General features: G+C 45.3%; 1 protein-coding gene across 1 annotated transcript in view; it reads right to left on the minus strand.

The window, feature by feature from the left end:
• Positions 1-26,653, minus strand: part of LMCD1 (LIM and cysteine rich domains 1) — a 47,412-nt gene that overhangs the window by 15,145 nt on the left and 5,614 nt on the right. The window contains exons 2-5 of the mRNA XM_075287691.1: positions 9,421-9,509; positions 2,304-2,559; positions 1,490-1,786; positions 1,048-1,263 (exon numbers count right to left, since the gene is read on the minus strand). Of these exons, the coding sequence (XP_075143792.1) occupies positions 1,048-1,263; positions 1,490-1,786; positions 2,304-2,559; positions 9,421-9,509 (858 nt within the window). The remainder of the gene's footprint in view (positions 1-1,047; positions 1,264-1,489; positions 1,787-2,303; positions 2,560-9,420; positions 9,510-26,653) is intronic.

Consider the following 26,653-nt stretch of genomic DNA (forward strand, 5'->3'; position numbering starts at 1 on the left):
TATATTCTTGTACATAGGAGTAGTATTATAGTAGTTATATTCTTGTACATAGGAGGTAGTATTATAGTAGTTATATTCTTGTACATAGGAGCAGTATTATAGTAGTTATATTCTTGTACATAGGAGTAGTATTATAGTAGTTATATTCTTGTACATAGGAGTAGTATTATAGTAGTTATATTCTTGTACATAGGAGTAGTATTATAGTAGTTATATTCTTGTACATAGGAGTAGTATTATAGTAGTTATATTCTTGTACATAGGAGTAGTATTATAGTAGTTATATTCTTGTACATAGGAGGTAGTATTATAGTAGTTATCTTCTTGTACATAGGAGGTAGTATTATAGTAGTTATATTCTTGTACATAGGAGCAGTATTATAGTAGTTATATTCTTGTACATAGGAGTAGTATTATAGTAGTTATATTCTTGTATATAGGAGTAGTATTATAGTAGTTATATTCTTGTACATAGGAGTAGTATTATAGTAGTTATATTCTTGTACATAGGAGTAGTATTATAGTAGTTATATTCTTGTACATAGGAGTAGTATTATAGTAGTTATATTCTTGTACATAGGAGTAGTATTATAGTAGTTATATTCTTGTACATAGGAGGTAGTATTATAGTAGTTATCTTCTTGTACATAGGAGGTAGTATTATAGTAGTTATATTCTTGTACATAGGAGCAGTATTATAGTAGTTATATTCTTGTACATAGGAGCAGTATTATAGTAGTTATATTCTTGTACATAGGAGTAGTATTATAGTAGTTATATTCTTGTACATAGGAGGTAGTATTATAGTAGTTATATTCTTGTACATAGGAGTAGTATTATAGTAGTTATATTCTTGTACATAGGAGTAGTATTATAGTAGTTATATTCTTGTACATAGGAGGTAGTATTATAGTAGTTATATTCTTGTACATAGGAGTAGTATTATAGTAGTTATATTCTTGTACATAGGAGTAGTATTATAGTAGTTATATTCTTGTACATAGGGGCAGTATTAGTTACAATGGTACTTGTAGTTCCCATCCTCACCTCATCACATCCAGTGCAGCGAGGCCGTTCACTTTCACAGTAATGTCGTCCACACCACAGGCGGTTGCCTCTCCAGAAATATATGAGGTTCACCAGGGGTTCTCTGCACTGGCAGCACACAAAGCAGGCTGGATGCCATTGTTTCTTGCTCCCTGCCCAGTCAGCGTATACAGCTGGAGCATCAGCTGGCATCAGGTTTTGGCACAATTCACACAACTATAAAATGAAAACAGAAATATTTCAACATCTTTTCAAATCCAATGTCTTAGTTTGTCCTGTTTCTGGTAAAGCTGGGTGAGCATTGGTGCAGCCACGATGAAAGCACGTTCAGTATTTTCCCTATGTAGTATATAGATGTGGGGATTTATCAGTGTTACATGCAGGTGGGTGGCGATAACCCATTATATGTGATATACAGGACAGCGTCACCCACTGTACTTACATAATCCTTCTTGTCAGCCGGCTCGTCGGTTGTGCTGTTTGTGTTGTTTGGATCCTTTTCTTCTTGCTTGGCACTACATGGCAATGCCACCTCTGCCACCCCCATCACATTCTCCTTGTAGTACTTCACAAAGGCTTCCATGACAGACTTCTCACCCTCAGACAGCCCTTTGCAATATTGGGGGTCGTAGTCATAGGCGGGTAACTGCTTCAGCAGCTGCAGGCGTCGGTAATGAGCCCCTTCTGTGCCGGCTACCGGCTGCAACTTCTTAGGGATTAGCTCCATGTAGCGCATTGCCTGGAGGGATATAGATTATTATTACCATTATTATAAGAGGGCAAGCTCCTGGTGTGATGTAAGAGTTGTGTAAGCCAATCAGGTGTCTCCCTCCGGCTACACCCTCCCCCCTCTCACAGCATTCAGTTCCATATCATGGAGGTGAGAACCTGCAGCTGCATCTCCCTCCTCCCCCTCCTCATATTCGCTGCTGTTTGTAGACTGAAGTTTTGGTGATTTTGTGAACATTTGCACAAAAGATCTTGCAGGAGAGAAAATGATTTTGGAAGGTGAGGGGGATAACACCTACAGATCAAATAGGGTCCCAGCAGATCTCACCTTCATCCTCTGACCTATGGATAAATAATTCACGTTTATGGTTGCAATATCCCTTTAAGCGAGAACTAAACATTGTAACCTGACTGTACCAATGTATTACACAGCAGCGTTACAATGTATCAGTGCTAGGATCCCTCCAGCTCTTCTATCATTCCTGCTATATACAGTAATTATTAAGTCCAGGCATTATTGACTGTACCAGTTTTTGGTTGAGTCCAGGCGGTGCCCATTCATAGGTGACAGTGAGGAAGGTGGGGTCTTTTCGGGAGGTGATGGGGTTGGTGATGATCATGCGGTTCCTCTTGTAGACCCGCGCCCCATCGCTGCCCTTCACACGGGCTGTTAGTCCTGAGTATTTGGTATCGGAGAGCAAATGGCCAATCCTATAGTCTTCTTCTACTTCTGTGGGTAGAGCGTGGTCCTCCCGGGGGCAGTGGCAGAGCTCACACCGCTTCCTGCAATGAGATGGGATTGTAGTATAAGCTGTAATAACCAAGAGAGAGCAGAAGGTGTCTAGTTTTAGGAGTCAGGACAGGCTGCATGTGGATATAGCTGTATACAGTGTATTGTACTGGTGGGCCCTAGGAGCCCCATACTGGAGGGGCAGCAAGGTGTACTATTACTACTACTACTACTACTATTACTACTACTATTACTACTACTACTACCCTCAGTGTCCTTGAGTTCATTCAGCCCCTGCTATAAGGACAGTAGTTGAGGAGGTGGTCTGTATCCGCTCTGTATCCGCCGCGTCCATGAGGGTCTGCAATGACTTTACCATCCGTTCCCTATGCAATGACTTTCCCAGCCTCCAGTATAAGATCAGTGATGGCGGCATCGTCTGTCCTGGGGGGGGGGGGACACTGAAGCTTTGTGCTCCAGATTCCTGCAGCCTCCCACCACAGATACCAGTCCTGACCTTTATTTCTATCCAAAAATTCCAGACCTCAGACCCAGACGCTCTTTATATCCCCCTCACATTCTGCCAGAGCCGTCCTGGGTAATGCCTGGGCCTAATGCTTTAAGGATGTGTTCACATGGGCAGCTTTAGATCGTATCCCAGATCGAGGATCATGTCATAGCAGAATATAGTAACATGTTCTATAAGGGTTACATGGTTCTATAGAGTATACACTCACCGGCCACTTTATTAGGTACACCTGTCCAACTGCTCGTTAACACTTAATTTCTAATCAGCCAATCACATGGCGGCAACTCAGTGCATTTCGGCATGTAGACATGGTCAAGACAATCTCCTGCAGTTCAAACCGAGCATCAGTATGGGGAAGAAAGGTGATTTGAGTGCCTTTGAACGTGGCATGGTTGTTGGTGCCAGAAGGGCTGGTCTGAGTATTTCAGAAACTGCTGATCTACTGGGATTTTCACGCACAACCATCTCTAGGGTTTACAGAGAATGGTCCGAAAAAGAAAAAACATCCAGTGAGCGGCAGTTCTGTGGGGGGCGGAAATGCGTTGTTGATGCCAGAGGTCAGAGGAGAATGGCCAGACTGGTTCGAGCTGATAGAAAGGCAACAGTGACTCAAATAGCCACCCGTTACAACCAAGGTAGCCAGAAGAGCATCTCTGAACGCCGCACAGTACGTCCAACTTTGAGGCTACAGATGGGCTACAGCAGCAGAAGACCACACCGGGTGCCACTCCTTTCAGCTAAGAACAGGAAACTGAGGCTACAATTTGCACAAGCTCATCGAAATTGGACAATTGAAGATTGGAAAAACGTTGCCTGGTCTGATGAGTCTCGATTTCTGCTGCGACATTCGGATGGTAGGGTCAGAATTTGGCGTCAACAACATGAAAGCATGGATCCATCCTGCCTTGTATCGGTAACGGTTCAGGCTGGTGGTGATGGTGTCATGGTGTGGGGAATATTTTCTTGGCACTCTTTGGGCCCCTTGGTACCAATTGAGCATCGTTGCAACGCCAAAGCCTACCTGAGTATTGTTGCTGACCATGTCCATCCCTTTATGACCACAATGTACCCAACATCTGATGGCTACTTTCAGCAGGATAATGCAATGCCATGTCATAAAGCTGGAATCATCTCAGACTGGTTTCTTGAACATGACAATGAGTTCACTGTACTCCAATGGCCTCCACAGTCACCAGATCTCAATCCAATAGAGGAGCATCTTTGGGATGTGGTGGAACGGGAGATTCGCATCATGGATGTGCAGCCGACAAATCTGCGGCAACTGTGTGATGCCATCATGTCAATATGGACCAAAATCTCTGAGGAATGCTTCCAGCACCTTGTTGTATCTATGCCACGAAGAATTGAGGCAGTTCTGAAGGCAAAAGGGGGTCCAACCCGTTACTAGCATGGTGGACCTAATAAAGTGGCCGGTGAGTGTATATCCTTCACCTGGGGTAAAGACTCCTATCTATATAACAAAGTGGCTCCAGCAACCGGTCCGGATACCCCACAGCCCCTAACTACCCCAAATATACACCACCCTGGGGTAAAATACTGAATATTGGGTTTCTATACTCCAATAGGCACATTGCAACAATGTATCAGTCTATGGAGCTCACAGAGCATTGTCTAGACTGGATACAATTGTATTCACTTCTCTGTTAGCAGGAACAGCTATATACTGCAGTAACATGAGCGTTGTCACTGACAGCAAGCAGAGGTTGTGTACATGGCGGAGAAGTCAAACACTATGGGAAGAATTCATTAATATTTCATTATTTTTTGTGTACAATAGTCGGTAATTTTATCTGTGACTATTTCATAGCACTTGTGACTTAGGTTGTGGTGTTTTTGCAGTAGCCTCGCGGGTGGGGACAGGGGTGGGGGTGGGGGTGGTGGTGGTGGGGTGTCGATAGGGCGATCACATTATCATTTATGACACTTTTGTGATGTAATTGACAGCAAAAGCGACGCCTGGAAGGATCTGGCACTGATGTAAGATTCCTGGAGGATGAGCCTAACTCCGGAGTTGCAGCCTTGTCATGACTCCAGCGCGCCCCCCGCAGGCGCAGGGTGCACAATACCCTGTCAGTAACGAATCCCTCACAAACCTTATTACAAAGTTTCCGAACGTTTCGCTTGAATTACAAAAAAAATCTGAAAATTCCTTCAAAAAATGTTGAAGACCGATGATATTTACGATCTGTCACCCCTAGTTATCCTGACGCAACCCCTTCCATCTTCTTACATAGTCACAGCCCGCCAAACACGCGCAGACCCCAACCCTCTGCCCCCCGCCATATGATAAGACTGAAAGCCACGGCGTTAATTGAGGTGTTTACATGCGGCAATTAGCGGCGTCTGAAGACCTGGCGGGATTTTTTGAGCGTCCGCTCGCTCATTAGTTTGTAGTTTGGTGGGTTGATTGCTCGCTTTGCGTCAGTGATCAGCCGAGCGTTCAGCAGACCTTCTAGACAGCTGGCTGAGTACTTAACGCTGCAGATTAAAAAGGAGCAGGCAGGATAACAAGTCAATATGTTTCCCTCATTCGCAGAATTACTTCTAGAGCCAGATACGCTCCATAAATTGCTTCATTATTGAGCGGCGTGATTGATACAGAATATTCATTTGTTCTGAATGTTTATATTCGACATGAATAGGAGCTTGTTCCCACGTCTGCTACAGATGATCGCCATTAATAATTCACAAGGAGTCTGCTGAAGTAGCACCAGGATGGCGGCGGCGTTCATTTGTCATCGCGCTGCGCCTTTCTTATACTGTTTGTTTATTTCAGTTTAATTCTGTGCTCAGTCTTTGCTCCTATGGCGTTGTCTGTCTGTGTTATGTCTCCGCTCGCTGCTCAGCTCATCAATGTCTTGTGTAGACTGCCATTTATTCTCCACTTTCTTTCTGACAGCGCCCCCACCCCAGAAGCTTCTAGATATCCTCCCATTACACCTAATAGCAGAGCTAGGCTTGTATTACCCTGTGTACTGCCCCTCTGTATGGAGCATGGTCATATAGTGCAGATATAGCCATAGCCTACAATGTATATGTATCAGCATCATACAGTGCAGATATAGCCATAGCCTACAATGTATATGTATCAGCATCATATAGTGCAGATATAGCCATAGTCTACAATGTATATGTATCAGCATCATATAGTGCAGACATAGCCATAGTCTACAATGTATATGTATCAGCATCATATAGTGCAGATATAGCCATAGTCTACAATGTATATGTATCAGCATCATATAGTGCAGATATAGCCATAGTCTACAATGTATATGTATCAGCATCATACAGAGCAGATATAGCCATAGCCTACAATGTATATGTATCAGCATCATACAGTGCAGATATAGCCATAGCCTACAATGTATATGTATCAGCATCATACAGTGCAGATATAGCCATAGCCTACAATGTATATGTATCAGCATCATACAGAGCAGATATAGCCATAGTCTACAATGTATATGTATCAGCATCATATAGTGCAGATATAGCCATAGCCTACAATGTATATGTATCAGCATCATACAGTGCAGGTATAGCCATAGTCTACAATGTATATGTATCAGTATCATACAGTGCAGATATAGCCATAGCCTACAATGTATATGTATCAGCATCATATAGTGCAGATATAGCCATAGTCTACAATGTATATGTATCAGCATCATATAGTGCAGATATAGCCATAGTCTACAATGTATATGTATCAGCATCATACAGTGCAGATATAGCCATAGCCTACAATGTATATGTATCAGCATCATACAGTGCAGATATAGCCATAGCCTACAATGTATATGTATCAGCATCATACAGTGCAGATATAGCCATAGCCTACAATGTATATGTATCAGTATCATACAGAGCAGATATAGCCATAGCCTACAATGTATATGTATCAGTATCATACAGAGCAGATATAGCCATAGCCTACAATGTATATGTATCAGCATCATACAGAGCAGATATAGCCATAGCCTACAATGTATATGTATCAGCATCATACAGTGCAGATATAGCCATAGCCTACAATGTATATGTATCAGCATCATACAGTGCAGATATAGCCATAGCCTACAATGTATATGTATCAGCATTATACAGAGCAGATATAGCCATAGCCTACAATGTATATGTATCAGCATCATACAGAGCAGATATAGCCATAGCCTACAATGTATATGTATCAGCATCATACAGAGCAGATATAGCCATAGCCTACAATGTATATGTATCAGCATCATACAGTGCAGATATAGCCATAGCCTACAATGTATATGTATCAGCATCATATAGTGCAGATATAGCCATAGCCTACAATGTATATGTATCAGCATCATACAGTGCAGATATAGCCATAGCCTACAATGTATATGTATCAGCATCATACAGTGCAGATATAGCCATAGTCTACAATGTATATGTATCAGCATCATACAGAGCAGATATAGCCATAGCCTACAATGTATATGTATCAGCATCATACAGTGCAGATATAGCCATAGCCTACAATGTATATGTATCAGCATCATACAGTGCAGATATAGCCATAGCCTACAATGTATATGTATCAGCATCATACAGTGCAGATATAGCCATAGTCTACAATGTATATGTATCAGTATCATACAGAGCAGATATAGCCATAGTCTACAATGTATATGTATCAGCATCATACAGTGCAGATATAGCCATAGCCTACAATGTATATGTATCAGCATCATACAGTGCAGATATAGCCATAGCCTACAATGTATATGTATCAGCATCATACAGTGCAGATATAGCCATAGTCTACAATGTATATGTATCAGCATCATACAGTGCAGATATAGCCATAGCCTACAATGTATATGTATCAGCATCATACAGTGCAGATATAGCCATAGCCTACAATGTATATGTATCAGCATCATACAGTGCAGATATAGCCATAGCCTACAATGTATATGTATCAGCATCATACAGAGCAGATATAGCCATAGCCTACAATGTATATGTATCAGCATCATACAGTGCAGATATAGCCATAGCCTACAATGTATATGTATCAGCATCATACAGTGCAGATATAGCCATAGCCTACAATGTATATGTATCAGCATCATACAGAGCAGATATAGCCATAGCCTACAATGTATATGTATCAGCATCATACAGAGCAGATATAGCCATAGCCTACAATGTATATGTATCAGCATCATACAGAGCAGATATAGCCATAGCCTACAATGTATATGTATCAGCATCATACAGTGCAGATATAGCCATAGTCTACAATGTATATGTATCAGCATCATACAGAGCAGATATAGCCATAGCCTACAATGTATATGTATCAGCATCATACAGTGCAGATATAGCCATAGCCTACAATGTATATGTATCAGCATCATACAGTGCAGATATAGCCATAGCCTACAATGTATATGTATCAGCATCATACAGTGCAGATATAGCCATAGTCTACAATGTATATGTATCAGTATCATACAGAGCAGATATAGCCATAGTCTACAATGTATATGTATCAGCATCATACAGTGCAGATATAGCCATAGCCTACAATGTATATGTATCAGCATCATACAGTGCAGATATAGCCATAGCCTACAATGTATATGTATCAGCATCATACAGTGCAGATATAGCCATAGCCTACAATGTATATGTATCAGCATCATACAGAGCAGATATAGCCATAGCCTACAATGTATATGTATCAGCATCATACAGTGCAGATATAGCCATAGCCTACAATGTATATGTATCAGCATCATACAGTGCCTGAATAATAGCGCCATATGCTGGTAACTAACACACCTATATAATTATCTAAATAACAATCCTATATAGTGACCACACCATCATATACTGCAAAGAATATACTAAACACTAGCGATACCAATACATTACCACCATATAGTGCTCAGATTAGCTGCAACCATATAACACCATGATGCAAAAAGTGATGTACTGTAATAATAAGGCTATACAAGAGTCTCAGGTGGCCAAATGTGGTGTACCCATCAAAGTGCCCCAGGAAACGGCAGATAATGTACCCACAAGAGCTGGGATGTATTACATTATATCTGGGGGGGGGACAGTCCTCGTACATGTATCACTATGTATCTAAGTAAAGGTGACAACCCTTCCATTAGCTGCCGTATGTTGGTTGTCACTCGGCTTTCCAGTAAAAGGAAAAGATAGAAACCTTGCTGTTCTGGTGTTTTATAGATTTGTGCAGACAATTCATTGATGGATTTTTTGCTAATAGCATCAATTATGGATCCAGCTGAAATATGTCATCCGAGAGTTTCCTGGTTATTCCTCATTTGTCACTGTGTGATGACTTTACCTCCAGGAGTGCAGCTGAAATCCGGAGCACGTGCCCTTACACCTCACACATGGGGGGCCTCGCTCTGCGCTCTGCTGTCCCACCGCCATCTGGAAAACAAGAGGACACTTGTGTGGGATCGGTGCAGTAACAGGTGTCTGAGGTCGGCGTCACATCCTGAGATTTCATCAGGGTCATTGGAGGCATTTTGTGATAATTACACATTACAAGGCTTAGAAAAGTGAGAAAGTTATCGAGTCACCGAGCTAGCGAACTGTCCTCCATAATTATACCGTCCTGCACTTGTTTTTTTTATTTTTATTTTTTTAAATGTAGATTGTCAGCCCCACATAGAGCTCACAATGCACATTTTTCCCTATCAGTATGTCTTTGAAATATGGGATGGAAATCCATGCAAACACGGGGAGAACATACAAACTCCTTGCAGATGGTTTTATGCCCCTGGTGGGATTTGAACACCAGGACTCCAACACTGCAAGGCTGCAGTGCTAACCACTGAGCCACCGTGTGGCCCCTTCCGTCCTGCACTTGTTGCCCCAATACTCTCCTATGGTAATCTCCATCTGCGGCCTGTATCACCTGTGTTCTGCTCCTTGTTCTATCTGCTAATTGTTCATAGATCCCTGCACAGATTCACACAGTATATAGCAAAGTGTTTTGGGGCCTATTCACATGCCACAGCGGTGCGTGTGAGTTACCTAATCTTATCTGCTGCCACATGGTATCTGCTGCACATGCCCTGCTTTACTTTATTCTATTCGCTAACTAATTTGCCAATATTTTCATGGATTCTTGCACAGATTATTCAATTTGTAGCAAAGTGTTTTGGAAGCAACCTCAGTTGGGACCTACCTGCAAACACCATAGCAGTGTTGAGTTACCTATACCTGTCTGCTCCACCTACAGTCTGCTCCACCTGCATTCTGCTCCACCTGCATTCTGCTTCACCTGCAGTCTGCTCCACCTGCATTCTGCTCCACCTACAGTCTGCTCCACCTACAGTCTGCTCCACCTGCATTCTGCTCCACCTGCATTCTGCTCCACCTGCATTCTGCTCCAACTACAGTCTGCATCGCCTGCATTCTGCTCCGCCTGCATTCTGCTCCGCCTACAGTCTGCTCCGCCTGCATTCTGCTCCGCCTGCATTCTGCTCCGCCTACAGTCTGCTCCACCTGCATTCTGCTCCACCTACAGTCTGCTCCACCTACAGTCTGCTCCACCTGCATTCTGCTCCACCTGCATTCTGCTCCACCTGCATTCTGCTCCAACTACAGTCTGCTCCGCCTGCATTCTGCTCCGCCTGCATTCTGCTCCGCCTACAGTCTGCTCCACCTGCATTCTGCTCCACCTGCAGCCTGCTCCACCTACAGTCTGCTCCACCTGCATTCTGCTTCACCTGCAGTCTGCTCCACCTGCAGTCTGCTCCACCTGCATTCTGCTCCACCTACAGCCTGCTCCACCTGCATTCTGCTCCACCTGCATTCTGCTCCACCTGCAGTCTTCTCCACCTGCATTCCGCTCCACCTGCATTCCGCTCCACCTGCAGCCTGCTCCACCTGCATTCTGTTCCACCTGCAGTCTGCTCCACCTGCATTCTGCTCCACCTACAGTCTGCTCCACCTGCATTGTGCTCCACCTGCAGCCTGCTCCACCTACAGTCTGCTCCACCTGCATTCTGCTCCACCTGCAGTCTGCTCCACCTGCAGTCTGCTCCACCTGCATTCTGCTCCACCTGCAGCCTGCTCCACCTGCATTCTGCTCCACCTGCAGTCCGCTCCACCTGCATTCTGCTCCACCTGCAGTCTGCTCCACCTGCAGCCTGCTCCACCTGCATTCTCCTCCACCTACAGCCTGCTCCACCTACAGTCTGCTCCACCTACAGTCTGCTCCATCTGCATTCTGCTGCACCTGTATTCTGCTCCACCTGCAGTCTGCTCCACCTGAAGCCCTTTTTCATGACACCCAGCACATCCTATAGTAAAGTGTTTTGGGAGCGACTTGAGTTGGGGCCTCTCTGCAGACCCCATAGCGGTGCCCTTGATTTCTTTTGACCTCTCATATCATCCTCTTTAAGTGATACTTTGTAATCGCTCAAACAGTCCCTAATGTCAGGTGGAATAACAGTGATGGAAGGGGAAGGGAATGTTCCACCCATCATCCGCACTGCACCGGGACATCACTGTGAGCCTATTTTAAACGCAAGTGGATTAAATTGGTACCAGATACCCAGATAGGCATGTGCTAATCCGCCTCACCTGTCCCCCGCAGGAGGGAGGCGCTATTGTCAGACTATATTGTGTTAGTGGAAGGTATTCGCTCCCTGCAGGAGATCATCTGAATGCAGCCGGCTGGAAGCTCAAGCAGCACAGTCCTGAGTTCCCAAGGGCTTAGGCTGTGTAGCTGAGATATGTTGTGTCACATGAATTCATTGCAGCCGTCACCTCAGTCACAGCAGACAGAAATAAGCCTGGCAGCTTCTCCGAGACCTCGCAAGACTTCACCAAGCCAGGGAAATGGACAGAATTTTTTTTCCTATTAAATAAAAAAATTTCTCTGCTTGTACTTTGTGCATTCCTCGCTTATCACTGCCCTATAACTTGCCATGGAAAATGCAAGGAGGGGAGCGGGCGATAAGTGTATGTGAGCTGACGGGGAAAAGTGGATCAGAGCGTCACTTACAAGATGGAATGTAGCAAATGTAGCAACGTATCCGCTCGTGGGAACCTAAAGGGATCAGCGCCTGGAGGCTTCTTATTATCCTCTGTTCCCTTTATATAAAGTTCCTTTCTTGCAGCCACCACTTCTGTGTTTGGAGTCATCACTAAGGGGGATAAGGAGGTTACTAAAGATACATTTGAACCCCAATTATTGGGCCCAATGTAATTTCTATAATGGGGCCCTCCACCTATCACCTCATTTACTGCATTGCTGTTTTACCATATACCATTGACCCCTGCCCTCGCTTCCCCAACTGTTCCAAATTTGCTGAAACAGTCCCAGATAATCTGAATTTTTTTTTTAATACAGGTATGCCCTGGTCTAAAAATGGTGCATGGCTTATAATACTGCACCCAACGTAGAGGGTTCCACCAAGTATGGGGGAGAAGAGACTGCAAGTTACCCCTCTGGGACCGTAGTTATATTAAAAAGCCACAAGATTTTTAAATATTGCAGTACCATTGTTGTCCTGATGGGGACGCTCCAGGTTATCCTGCTTTCTTAGGGATATGCACATAATTATAGAGATAAAGAAGGATCCCAGCTACCTTAGGGGGGCGCTGCAGCTCGTGGCTCATACAGACATGAAATCGTTTTGTCCTAATCTTTCATCCTTGCAGAATTTCCTACTTAGAACTTGGGGCGACGCTACAGAATACGACCCTACGAAACGGTCAGAAGGATCAGCGAATAACAAGTGCGCTGAGCGAGCGGCCACAGTAACTCCGTTATAATAGGATTATCTTCGCCTGTCATTTATTTTTTCCCATTTGATAGGCTTTAAATAGCAGCCGCATAGGGCCTGGACGTGCCTGGCTTCTGCAGAAAGTATGTGCCCCCCTCACCTGAGCTAGGAAATCTATGGCCATTTTCCTAATAGACATATTATTTCAGGCCGGAGCCCACTGGCAGTGCCAGGCGCTGTGATAGAACGTACCATGCCATGGTTCTGATCACAAGAACTTGCAATCTAATCCAAAATATTACAGGAATGATTTTACAGGAACAGAAGGATTGCAGAAAACGGCTAGAGTCTTCCAGAAAAGATCTGGGGCTGAGATGTAATACCACACATGGCCCATGGACAAGAGGGGCGCTGTTGTCATCTCACAAAACACTTTATATGTGGTGGAATCCGGACACAATTTAGATACAATTAGAATAACACACAGGAAATAAGATACAATGTAACATCCTGATAGTGTCAGGGTCTGCAGGAACCCCAAGTTAAAGGGCTCCTCCATTTTTAGGAAATGCAGCTCAGTTGTTGAATAGCTAATAGTTTAGCGATTCATTTTCCATGTTACATGATGTCTGCTTGCCAGTTTTCCCTCAAAAAATGTGGAGAGAAAAGTCCTGCTCCGGACAAATTCCCCCAATGGAAAGCGAGCGCTGTGTGAATCTAAAAACTGCACCAAACTCCAAGGCACCATGTGAATGAAGCCTTATCCTGAATGCGCTTCGGCTGCTATCAGTATACAGAAAAGGAACTGACTCATGAACATGTCCTGCCTGTCAGTCCGCACCATGTCCCGGCCCTGGAGACCTCACTTGTATTCGCACATTATCAGGACTGATACCAGACTTTTCCACTTTTAAAGAGACATCCCCTATATAAGGCACAGTTGGGATGTTTGGCGTCCGTGCGCCCCTGTTAACCCCTCTTTCTGCTGTGACCTTATAATGAGTGCGCTCTAGGCTGCTGTCATCGCCTGCGCTCAGTCCACAGCAGCTCACAATACAGGAGGCTGGAAAAATAAACCGCAGATAGAGATCAAAGCCAAGTGTGAGCGACAAAGAAAGACTCAGCGATGGCTACAACCCTACAATAAGGACATAGACTCGTGCAGGGCTCAGCGATGGCTACAACCCTACAATAAGAACATAGACTTGTGCAGGGCTCAGCGATGGCTACAACCCTACAATAAGGACAGAGACTCTGCAGGGCTCAGCGATGGCTACAACCCTACAATAAGTACAGAGACTTGTGCAGGGCTCAGCGATGGCTACAAGCCTACAATAAGGACAGAGACTCTGCAGGGCTCAGCGATGGCTACAACCCTACAATAAGGACATAGACTCGTGCAGGGCTCAGCGATGGCTACAACCCTACAATAAGGACAGAGACTTGTGCAGGGCTCAGCGATGGCTACGCTACTACCCTACAATAAGGACAGAGACTTGTGCAGGGCTCAGTGATGGCTACAACCCTACAATAAGGACAGAGACTTGTGCAGGGCTCAGCGATGGCTACAACCCTACAATAAGGACAGAGACTCTGCAGGGCTCAGCGATGGCTACAACCCTACAATAAGAACATAGACTTGTGCAGGGCACAGTGATGGCTACAACCTTACAATAAGTACAGAGACTTGTGCAGGGCTCAGCGATGGCTACAACCCTACAATAAGGACATAGACTCTGCAGGGCTCAGCGATGGCTACAACCCTACAATAAGAACATAGACTTGTGCAGGGCTCAGTGATGGCTACAACCCTGCAATAAGGACATAGACTTGTGCAGGGCTCAGTGATGGCTACAACCCTACAATAAGTACAGAGACTTGTGCAGGGCTCAGCGATGGCTACAACCCTACAATAAGAACATAGACTTGTGCAGGGCTCAGTGATGGCTACAACCCTGCAATAAGGACATAGACTTGTGCAGGGCTCAGTGATGGCTACAACCCTACAATAAGTACAGAGACTCTGCAGGGCTCAGCGATGGCTACAACCCTACAATAAGGACAGAGACTCGTGCAGGGCTCAGCGATGGCTACAACCCTACAATAAGGACAGAGACTCGTGCAGGGCTCAGCGATGGCTACAACCCTACAATAAGGACATAGACTTGTGCAGGGCTCAGTGATGGCTACAACCCTACAATAAGGACAGAGGCTCTGCAGGGCTCAGCGATGGCTACAACCCTACAATAAGGACATAGACTCTGCAGGGCTCAGCGATGGCTACAACCCTACAATAAGGACAGAGACTCGTGCAGGGCTCAGCGATGGCTACAACCCTACAATAAGGACAGAGACTCGTGCAGGGCTCAGTGATGGCTACAACCCTACAATAAGGACAGAGACTTGTGCAGGGCTCAGCGATGGCTACGCTACTACCCTACAATAAGTACAGAGACTTGTGCAGGGCTCAGCGATGGCTACAACCCTACAATAAGGACAGAGACTCTGCAGGGCTCAGCGATGGCTACAACCCTACAATAAGAACATAGACTTGTGCAGGGCACAGTGATGGCTATAACCCTACAATAAGTACAGAGACTTGTGCAGGGCTCAGCGATGGCTACAACCCTACAATAAGGACAGAGACTCTGCAGGGCTCAGCGATGGCTACAACCCTACAATAAGAACATAGACTTGTGCAGGGCTCAGTGATGGCTACAACCCTGCAATAAGGACATAGACTTGTGCAGGGCTCAGTGATGGCTACAACCCTACAATAAGGACAGAGGCTCTGCAGGGCTCAGCGATGGCTACAACCCTACAATAAGGACAGAGACTCGTGCAGGGCTCAGTGATGGCTACTACCCTACAATAAGGACAGAGACTCGTGCAGGGCTCAGCGATGGCTACAACCCTACAATAAGGACAGAGACTCGTGCAGGGCTCAGCGATGGCTACAACCCTACAATAAGGACATAGACTTGTGCAGGGCTCAGTGATGGCTACAACCCTACAATAAGGACATACAGTAGACTCGTGCAGGGCTCAGTGATGGCTACAACCCTACAATAAGGACAGAGACTCGTGCAGGGCTCAGCGATGGCTACAACCCTACAATAAGGACAGAGACTCGTGCAGGGCTCAGTGATGGCTACTACCCTACAATAAGGACAGAGACTTGTGCAGGGCTCAGCGATAGCTACAACCCTACAATAAGGACAGAGACTCGTGCAGGGCTCAGCAATGGCTACAACCCTACAATAAGGACATACAGTAGACTCGTGCAGGGCTCAGCGATGGCTACGCTACTACCCTACAATAAGAACATAGACTTGTGCAGGGCTCAGTGATGGCTACAACCCTACAATAAGGACATAGACTCGTGCAGGGCTCAGTGATGGCTACAACCCTACAATATGGACAGAGACTCGTGCAGGGCTCAGCCATGGCTACAACCCTACAATAAGGACAGAGACTCGTGCAGGGCTCAGCGATGGCTACGCTACTACCCTACAATAAGGACAGAGACTCGTGCAGGGCTCAGCCATGGCTACAACCCTACAATAAGGACAGAGACTCGTGCAGGGCTCAGCGATGGCTACAACCCTACAATAAGGACATAGACTTGTGCAGGGCTCAGTGATGGCTACAACCCTACAATAAGTACATAGACTCGTGCAGGGCTCAGTGATGGCTACAACCCTACAATAAGGACAGAGACTTGTGCAGGGCTCAGCGATAGCTACAACCCTACAATAAGGACATAGACTCGTGCAGGGCTCAGTGATGGCTACAACCCTACAATAAGGACAGAGACTCGTGCAGGGCTCAGCAATGGCTACAACCCTACAATAAGGACATAGACTCGTGCAGGGCTCAGTGATGGCTACAACCGTACAATAAGGACAGAGACTTGTGCAGGGCTCAGCGATAGCTACAACCCTACAATAAGGACATAGACTCGTGCAGGGCTCAGTGATGGCTACAACCCTACAATAAGGACAGAGACTCGTGCAGGGCTCAGCAATGGCTACAACCCTACAATAAGGACAGAGACTCGTGCAGGGCTCAGCGATGGCTACACTACTACCCTACAATAAGAACATAGACTTGTGCAGGGCTCAGTGATAGCTACAACCCTACAATAAGGACAGAGACTTGTGCAGGGCTCAGCGATAGCTACAACCCTACAATAAGGACAGAGACTTGTGCAGGGCTCAGCGATGGCTACAAGCCTACAATAAGGACAGAGACTCTGCAGGGCTCAGCGATGGCTACAACCCTACAATAAGGACATAGACTCGTGCAGGGCTCAGCGATGGCTACAACCCTACAATAAGGACAGAGACTCGTGCAGGGCTCAGCGATGGCTACTACCCTACAATAAGGACAGAGACTCGTGCAGGGCTCAGTGATGGCTACTACCCTACAATAAGGACAGAGACTTGTGCAGGGCTCAGTTATGGCTACAACCCTACAATAAGGACAGAGACTTGTGCAGGGCTCAGTTATGGCTACTACCCTACAATAAGGACAGAGACTCGTGCAGGGCTCAGCGATGGCTACTACCCTACAATAAGGACAGAGACTCGTGCAGGGCTCAGTGATGGCTACTACCTTACAATAAGGACAGAGACTTGTGCAGGGCTCAGTTATGGCTACAACCCTACAATAAGGACAGAGACTTGTGCAGGGCTCAGCGATAGCTACAACCCTACAATAAGGACATAGACTTGTGCAGGGCTCAGTGATGGCTACTACCCTACAATAAGGACAGAGACTTGTGCAGGGCTCAGTGATGGCTACAACCCTACAATAAGGACAGAGACTCGTGCAGGGCTCAGTGATGGCTACAACCCTACAATAAGGACAGAGACTCGTGCAGGGCTCAGCAATAGCTACAACCCTACAATAAGGACATAGACTCTGCAGGGCTCAGCAATGGCTACAACCCTACAATAAGGACATACAGTAGACTTGTGCAGGGCTCAGCGATGGCTACACTACTACCCTACAATAAGAACATAGACTTGTGCAGGGCTCAGTGATGGCTACAACCCTACAATAAGGACAGAGACTTGTGCAGGGCTCAGTGATGGCTACAACCCTACAATAAGGACAGAGGCTCTGCAGGGCTCAGCGATGGCTACAACCCTACAATAAGGACATACAGTAGACTTGTGCAGGGCTCAGCGATGGCTACACTACTACCCTACAATAAGAACATAGACTTGTGCAGGGCTCAGCGATGGCTACACTACTACCCTACAATAAGAACATAGACTTGTGCAGGGCTCAGTGATAGCTACAACCCTACAATAAGGACAGAGACTTGTGCAGGGCTCAGTTATGGCTACTACCCTACAATAAGGACAGAGACTCGTGCAGGGCTCAGTTATGGCTACAACCCTACAATAAGGACAGAGACTTGTGCAGGGCTCAGTGATGGTGAAGGACATAGGGAGATTCATCTGTTACAATGTAACAGGGTAGATAAGACCTAGAGATTTGTGCTGCTGATGTATCCCAAAGGATTGTCTAGACTGGATACGTTGTAACAAATCCTCAGCTGTGTGAGCAGGACTAGGTGTGTTTGGACATTATGGCCATGCTACGTTTTTCTGACGTCTGGAATACGTCCATTCACTGACAGCAAGCAGAGATCTTTCAAATTGAATTCTATCTTAAAGGGGTTATCCAGAATTCTGATATTGATGGCCGACTACCCAGCTTTCCAGGAATCTTGCCACTCTTTGGGGTCATTAGTATTTGCCTAAGATGGAAGCAGTGAGGGCGGCTGCAGCCGGAGGTTTGGCAGATGCTCAGTGTTATTACAGCGCCGATCCTTCATCACCGGTGTCAGGTTCATGCAGTAATAAGAATTATATGGCTTTAAAGTGGACCTGACACTGATACAATGTAGCAGAGGCGACACGGCCACCACCTGGCCCCATGATAAGAGGGTGACGCTGGGTAGCAGTGATTGTCCTCCTATATATCCTGCCCTATAGATCTAAGCTCAGCCCTCATCTGTCTAATATATAGGAAACATCTATTCTTAGTGGGAACAGTCAGCAAGCAGGCACAATGTTATTTGCTGAGCTTATCACAACATTCTGTTTATTCTCATGAATCATCGGCCCCGCCACCTTATTAAAGGGATAGCTCCACAAAGTAAACTTTATAGCATTACAGATATTGTCACCCTGTCCCATGTAGGGTCGCTCTCTATAGTCCCCATCAGGGTGTCTTTGGAGTGTGGGGGGTAATCGGAGTACCCAAAGAACCCCCCCCCCCCACACACACACACATGGGGGAACTTACAAAGATACAAACTCCATGCAGGCGTCGTCCTGGGTTGGGATAGAGCTCAGAACCCCCGCACTGCTGAATGAGCCACTAAGGGGGTAGGGTATAGGCAAGGGGATAAAGGTTTGATCAGTGGGGTCCTATGACTAAGACCCCATAAATGATATGAATGAGGGGTCTAGAGTCCACCCATAGCGCCCAGCTTCCTACTGAGTGGAGGGATAGGGTGCAGGCATAGCCGTCTCTGCTATCAAAGGGTTGGGGGCTCAGGTCCCCAATTCCCAGTCTTCACCCCCAGACACTTACAGAAGTTTTCAAGCACTACACAGAGACACAAGATGACAACCAGATCCATAAACAGCATCTTGTTCACTGTCTCCTGAGAAAAGTAGCGTAAAAAAAACTTGAAAATCTAGTTGACTTTTGCATTTGTTGTCCCCGGGGTCAGCGCTAGTGATTCTAGGCGGGGGATCCCCTTAATGTCGGGCCATGGTAACGTCACTAAACACAGCGACTATTTACTGTAGCAGATTCAGGGTTAATATTTAACAGCAGATAAGAGGGATTTGTGTTCTCAGCTCACGTGTATCTATAGTGTATCTAAGCCTCCTATGCAGAGCCCAATCATTAGTAAGTGCCCCCCTACAATCCCACCGCCCGGGGTCCCAGTGTTGTGCCCACCGCTGACCCTGCACCAGCCCCTACAATAGGACCTGTGTGCTCCAGCCGAGAGAGGGGAGAATGCTCAGGGTTTCCATCTGGAATCAATTTCTGATAATAATGGAGCAGGGGGGACGTCCCTCCTCCAACCCTTCCTGGCAGCCGCTCAGCGCTGCATCCGGAATTGTGTACCTGGAGCTGCTGCAAATTCCTCCATAATTGAGACATCTAGCTGGAGGTTCCTGGTCTGAGGCCGCGGATTATCCGAAACATCACCGGCCTGGGAAGTTTCACATGACTGTCAGAGATATCAGAGATGTATGGGAGTATACAGGAGCCCACATAGAGTATATACAACCAGATGGCTTACAGATGAATACGGTCAGCTGATGTATCTAAGCCTGTCACGTGTCATACTGTCTGTATCCAATCCAATTATTTGTGATACTGCCTCAGAGACGCCATTGTACACTCATTCATACTGGGACTATAAATTTCATTATGTATATAGGGTAACTATAGGGTAACATCTGTTCCAGCGCTGCGGATACGTTGCCTGATCTTGTTTTCCATGTCTGACATGAGGTTTCTTGTTCTGTTCTTGCTTGAGGTTCCAGTTACAGAATCCTCTACATTCATCTTCATGGAGCAGCGGTATTTGGATAGGGTTCATTTACAGACTGGGTGCGGTTACCTGCCCCGCTGCATCACACCCCGAACTGCTGCAGAGCCAGTCTGTCTACATACCTGCCAGTCTGGGCTACTGGAGACTACAGGAATCTGTACCCAGAAGCTGCGAAACACCGGCGGCCATAAATCCACCTGCAAGATACTCACAGTCTGACCCTAACAGGGGTCTGCAGACACAATCACTGACCCTGTATAATACTCCAGAGCTGCGCTCACTATTCTGCTGGTGCAGTCACTGTGTACATATATTACATTACTTATCCTGTATTATACCCCAGAGCTGCGCTCACTATTCTGCTGGTGCAGTCACTGTGTACATATATTACATTACTTATCCTGTATTATACTCCAGAGCTGCGCTCACTATTCTGCTGGTGCAGTCACTGTGTACATACATTACATTATTTATCCTGTATTATACTCCAGAGCTGCGCTGACTATTCTGCTGGTGCAGTCACTGTGTACATACATTACATTACTTATCCTGTATTATACTCCAGAGCTGCGCTCACTATTCTGCTGGTGCAGTCACTGTGTACATACATTACATTACTTATCCTGTATTATACTCCAGAGCTGCGCTCACTATTCTGCTGGTGCAGTCACTGTGTACATACATTACATTACTTATCCTGTATTATACTCCAGAGCTGCGCTCACTATTCTGCTGGTGCAGTCACTGTGTACATACATTACATTACTTATCCTGTATTATACTCCAGAGCTGCGCTCACTATTCTGCTGGTACAGTCACTGTGTACATACATTACATTACTTATCCTGTATTATACGCCAGAGCTGCGCTCACTATTCTGCTGGTACAGTCACTGTGTACATACATTACATTACTTATCCTGTATTATACTCCAGAGCTGCGCTCACTATTCTGCTGGTACAGTCACTGTGTACATAACATTACTTATCCTGTATTATACTCCAGAGCTGCGCTCACTATTCTGCTGGTACAGTCACTGTGTACATACATTACATTACTTATCCTGTATTATACTCCAGAGCTGCGCTCACTATTCTGCTGGTACAGTCACTGTGTACATACATTACATTACTTATCCTGTATTATACTCCAGAGCTGCGCTCACTATTCTGCTGGTGCAGTCACTGTGTACATACATTACATTACTTATCCTGTATTATACTCCAGAGCTGCTCTCACTATTCTGCTGGTGCAGTCACTGTGTACATACATTACATTACTTATCCTGTATTATACCCCAGAGCTGCGCTCACTATTCTGCTGGTACAGTCACTGTGTACATACATTACATTACTTATCCTGTATTATACTCCAGAGCTGCGCTCACTATTCTGCTGGTGCAGTCACTGTGTACATACATTACATTACTTATCCTGTATTATACTCCAGAGCTGCGCTCACTATTCTGCTGGTGCAGTCACTGTGTACATACATTACATTACTTATCCTGTATTATACTCCAGAGCTGCGCTCACTATTCTGCTGGTACAGTCACTGTGTACATACATTACATTACTTATCCTGTATTATACTCCAGAGCTGCGCTCACTATTCTGCTGGTACAGTCACTGTGTACATAACATTACTTATCCTGTATTATACTCCAGAGCTGCGCTCACTATTCTGCTGGTGCAGTCACTGTGTACATACATTACATTACTTATCCTGTATTATACCCCAGAGCTGCGCTCACTATTCTGCTGGTGCAGTCACTTTGTACATACATTACATTACTTATCCTGTATTATACCCCAGAGCTGCGCTCACTATTCTGCTGGTACAGTCACTGTGTACATACATTACATTACTTATCCTGTATTATACTCCAGAGCTGCGCTCACTATTCTGCTGGTGCAGTCACTGTGTACATACATTACATTACTTATCCTGTATTATACTCCAGAGCTGCGCTCACTATTCTGCTGGTGCAGTCACTGTGTACATACATTACATTACTTATCCTGTATTATACTCCAGAGCTGCGCTCACTATTCTGCTGGTACAGTCACTGTGTACATACATTACATTACTTATCCTGTATTATACTCCAGAGCTGCGCTCACTATTCTGCTGGTGCAGTCACTGTGTACATACATTACATTACTTATCCTGTATTATACTCCAGAGCTGCGCTCACTATTCTGCTGGTACAGTCACTGTGTACATACATTACATTACATTACTTATCCTGTATTATACTCCAGAGCTGCGCTCACTATTCTGCTGGTGCAGTCACTGTGTACATACATTACATTACTTATCCTGTATTATACTCCAGAGCTGCGCTCACTATTCTGCTGGTGCAGTCACTGTGTACATACATTACATTACTTATCCTGTATTATACTCCAGAGCTGCGCTCACTATTCTGCTGGTGCAGTCACTGTGTACATACATTACATTACTTATCCTGTATTATACTCCAGAGCTGCGCTCACTATTCTGTCACTGGGTACATATAATACAGATGAATTACACCCCTAGAATTAGACAAAAAGTTTCCTGACTCTTCTCTGCATTAAAAATTAAACAAATTCCTAGCAATCTTTAATCTCCTGCTGGATCTCAGTTACCTTTGACCCCTGCCTGGCTGCTGAGGTCGGAGGTGCTGTAGGTATATATATATATATAGGACGTCCCTCCACCATGTACTTCTTAGGTCCCCTTCATCTGAATACATTGGACTTGTTGCCGCCCTTCAGGTGTAATGTTCTAGTTGTGCGACCTGCGGACACTTTAGAACTACAGAGCTGTGGACTATTACAGTGCGGTATTATTTATGCTTCTGCTGACAGCCTCTCCTGCTCTGAAGTGTTGTGCTGACATAGTGCAGGCTGCCGCCATTCATTTCACTAAGACAGCCAGGGAAACATGGAGGACGGCGCAGCCTCATCGCTTACTTATTATTACCGTGGAGTTTGGCTGAATTATTACACTGTTTATACCGCCATCTCTTCTTCTTACGTTATACGTGATCACACACCTGTATACAGTGTCACTGCTGCTGTGTCATACAGATGGGGGGGCACATACTTATACAGTGTCATACAGGGGGGCACATACTTATATAGTGTCATACAGGGGGGCACATACTTATACAGTGTCATACAGGGGGGCACATACTTATACAGTGTCATACAGGGGGGCACATACTTATATAGTGTCATACGGGGGGGGGGAACATACTTATACAGTGTCATACAGGGGGGCACATACTTATACAGTGTCATACAGGGGGGCACATACTTATATAGTGTCATATGGGGGGGCACATACTTATATAGTGTCATACAGGGGGGGCACATACTTATACAGTGTCATATGGGGGGCACATACTTATATAGTGTCATACAGGGGGGCACATACTTATATAGTGTCATACAGGGGGGGCACATACTTATACAGTGTCATATGGGGGGCACATACTTATATAGTGTCATACAGGGGGGCACATACTTATATAGTGTCATACAGGGGGGCACATACTTATATGGTGTCATATGGGGGGGCACATACTTATACAGTGTCATACAGGGGGGCACATACTTATACAGTGTCATACAGGGGGGCACATACTTATACAGTGTCATACAGGGGGGCACATACTTATACAGTGTCATACAGGGGGGCACATACTTATATAGTGTCATATGGGGGGGCACATACTTATATAGTGTCATATGGGGGGGCACATACTTATACAGTGTCATACAGGGGGGCACATGCTTATATAGTGTCATACAGGGGGGCACATACTTATATAGTGTCATACAGGGGGGCACATACTTATATGGTGTCATACAGGGGGGCACATACTTATATAGTGTCATACAGGGGGGCACATACTTATATAGTGTCATATGGGGGGGCACATACTTATACAGTGTCATACAGGGTGGCACATACTTATACAGTGTCATACAGGGGGGCACATACTTATATAGTGTCATACGGGGGGGGGCACATACTTATACAGTGTCATACAGGGGGGCACATACTTATATAGTGTCATATGGGGGGGCGCATACTTATACAGTGTCATACAGGGGGGCACATACTTATACAGTGTCATACAGGGGGGCACATACTTATACGGTGTCATACAGGGGGGCACATACTTATATGGTGTCATATGGGGGGCACATACTTATATAGTGTCATACAGGGGGGCACATACTTATACAGTGTCATACAGGGGGGCACATACTTATACAGTGTCATACAGGGGGGCACATACTTATACGGTGTCATATGGGGGGCACATACTTATACAGTGTCATACAGGGGGGCACATACTTATATGGTGTCATATGGGGGGCACATACTTATATGGTGTCATACAGGGGGGCACATACTTATATAGTGTCATACAGGGGGGCACATACTTATATAGTGTCATACAGGGGGGCACATACTTATATAGTGTCATATGGGGGGGCACATACTTATATGGTGTCATACAGGGGGGCACATACTTATATAGTGTCATACAGGGGGGCACATACTTATACAGTGTCATACAGGGGGGCACATACTTATACGGTGTCATATGGGGGGCACATACTTATATAGTGTCATACAGGGGGGCACATACTTATATAGTGTCATACAGGGGGGCACATACTTATATGGTGTCATATGGGGGGCACATACTTATATAGTGTCATACAGGGGGGCACATACTTATATGGTGTCATATGGGGGGCACATACTTATATAGTGTCATACAGGGGGGCACATACTTATACAGTGTCATACAGGGGGGCACATACTTATACAGTGTCATACAGGGGGGCACATACTTATATGGTGTCATACAGGGGGGCACATACTTATATAGTGTCATACAGGGGGGCACATACTTATACAGTGTCATACAGGGGGGCACATACTTATATAGTGTCATACAGGGGGGCACATACTTATATAGTGTCATATGGGGGGGCACATACTTATATAGTGTCATACAGGGGGGCACATACTTATATGGTGTCATACAGGGGGGCACATACTTATACAGTGTCATACAGGGGGGCACATACTTATACAGTGTCATACAGGGGGGCACATACTTATATGGTGTCATATGGGGGGGCACATACTTATATAGTGTCATATGGGGGGGCACATACTTATACGGTGTCATATGGGGGGGCACATACTTATACAGTGTCATACAGGGGGGCACATACTTATACAATTTCATACAGGGGGGCACATACTTATATAGTGTCATATGGGGGGGCACATGCTTATATAGTGTCATACAGGGGGGCACATACTCCAGAGCTGCGCTCACTATTCTGCTGGTACAGTCACTGTGTACATACATTACATTACTTATCCTGTATTATACTCCAGAGCTGCGCTCACTATTCTGCTGGTACAGTCACTGTGTACATAACATTACTTATCCTGTATTATACTCCAGAGCTGCGCTCACTATTCTGCTGGTGCAGTCACTGTGTACATACATTACATTACTTATCCTGTATTATACCCCAGAGCTGCGCTCACTATTCTGCTGGTGCAGTCACTTTGTACATACATTACATTACTTATCCTGTATTATACCCCAGAGCTGCGCTCACTATTCTGCTGGTACAGTCACTGTGTACATACATTACATTACTTATCCTGTATTATACTCCAGAGCTGCGCTCACTATTCTGCTGGTGCAGTCACTGTGTACATACATTACATTACTTATCCTGTATTATACTCCAGAGCTGCGCTCACTATTCTGCTGGTGCAGTCACTGTGTACATACATTACATTACTTATCCTGTATTATACTCCAGAGCTGCGCTCACTATTCTGCTGGTACAGTCACTGTGTACATACATTACATTACTTATCCTGTATTATACTCCAGAGCTGCGCTCACTATTCTGCTGGTACAGTCACTGTGTACATACATTACATTACATTACTTATCCTGTATTATACTCCAGAGCTGCGCTCACTATTCTGCTGGTGCAGTCACTGTGTACATACATTACATTACTTATCCTGTATTATACTCCAGAGCTGCGCTCACTATTCTGCTGGTGCAGTCACTGTGTACATACATTACATTACTTATCCTGTATTATACTCCAGAGCTGCGCTCACTATTCTGCTGGTGCAGTCACTGTGTACATATATTACATTACTTATCCTGTATTATACTCCAG

This window comes from Leptodactylus fuscus, chromosome 9 (genome assembly GCF_031893055.1).
Source record: "Leptodactylus fuscus isolate aLepFus1 chromosome 9, aLepFus1.hap2, whole genome shotgun sequence".
NCBI classification, from domain to species: Eukaryota; Metazoa; Chordata; class Amphibia; order Anura; family Leptodactylidae; genus Leptodactylus; species Leptodactylus fuscus.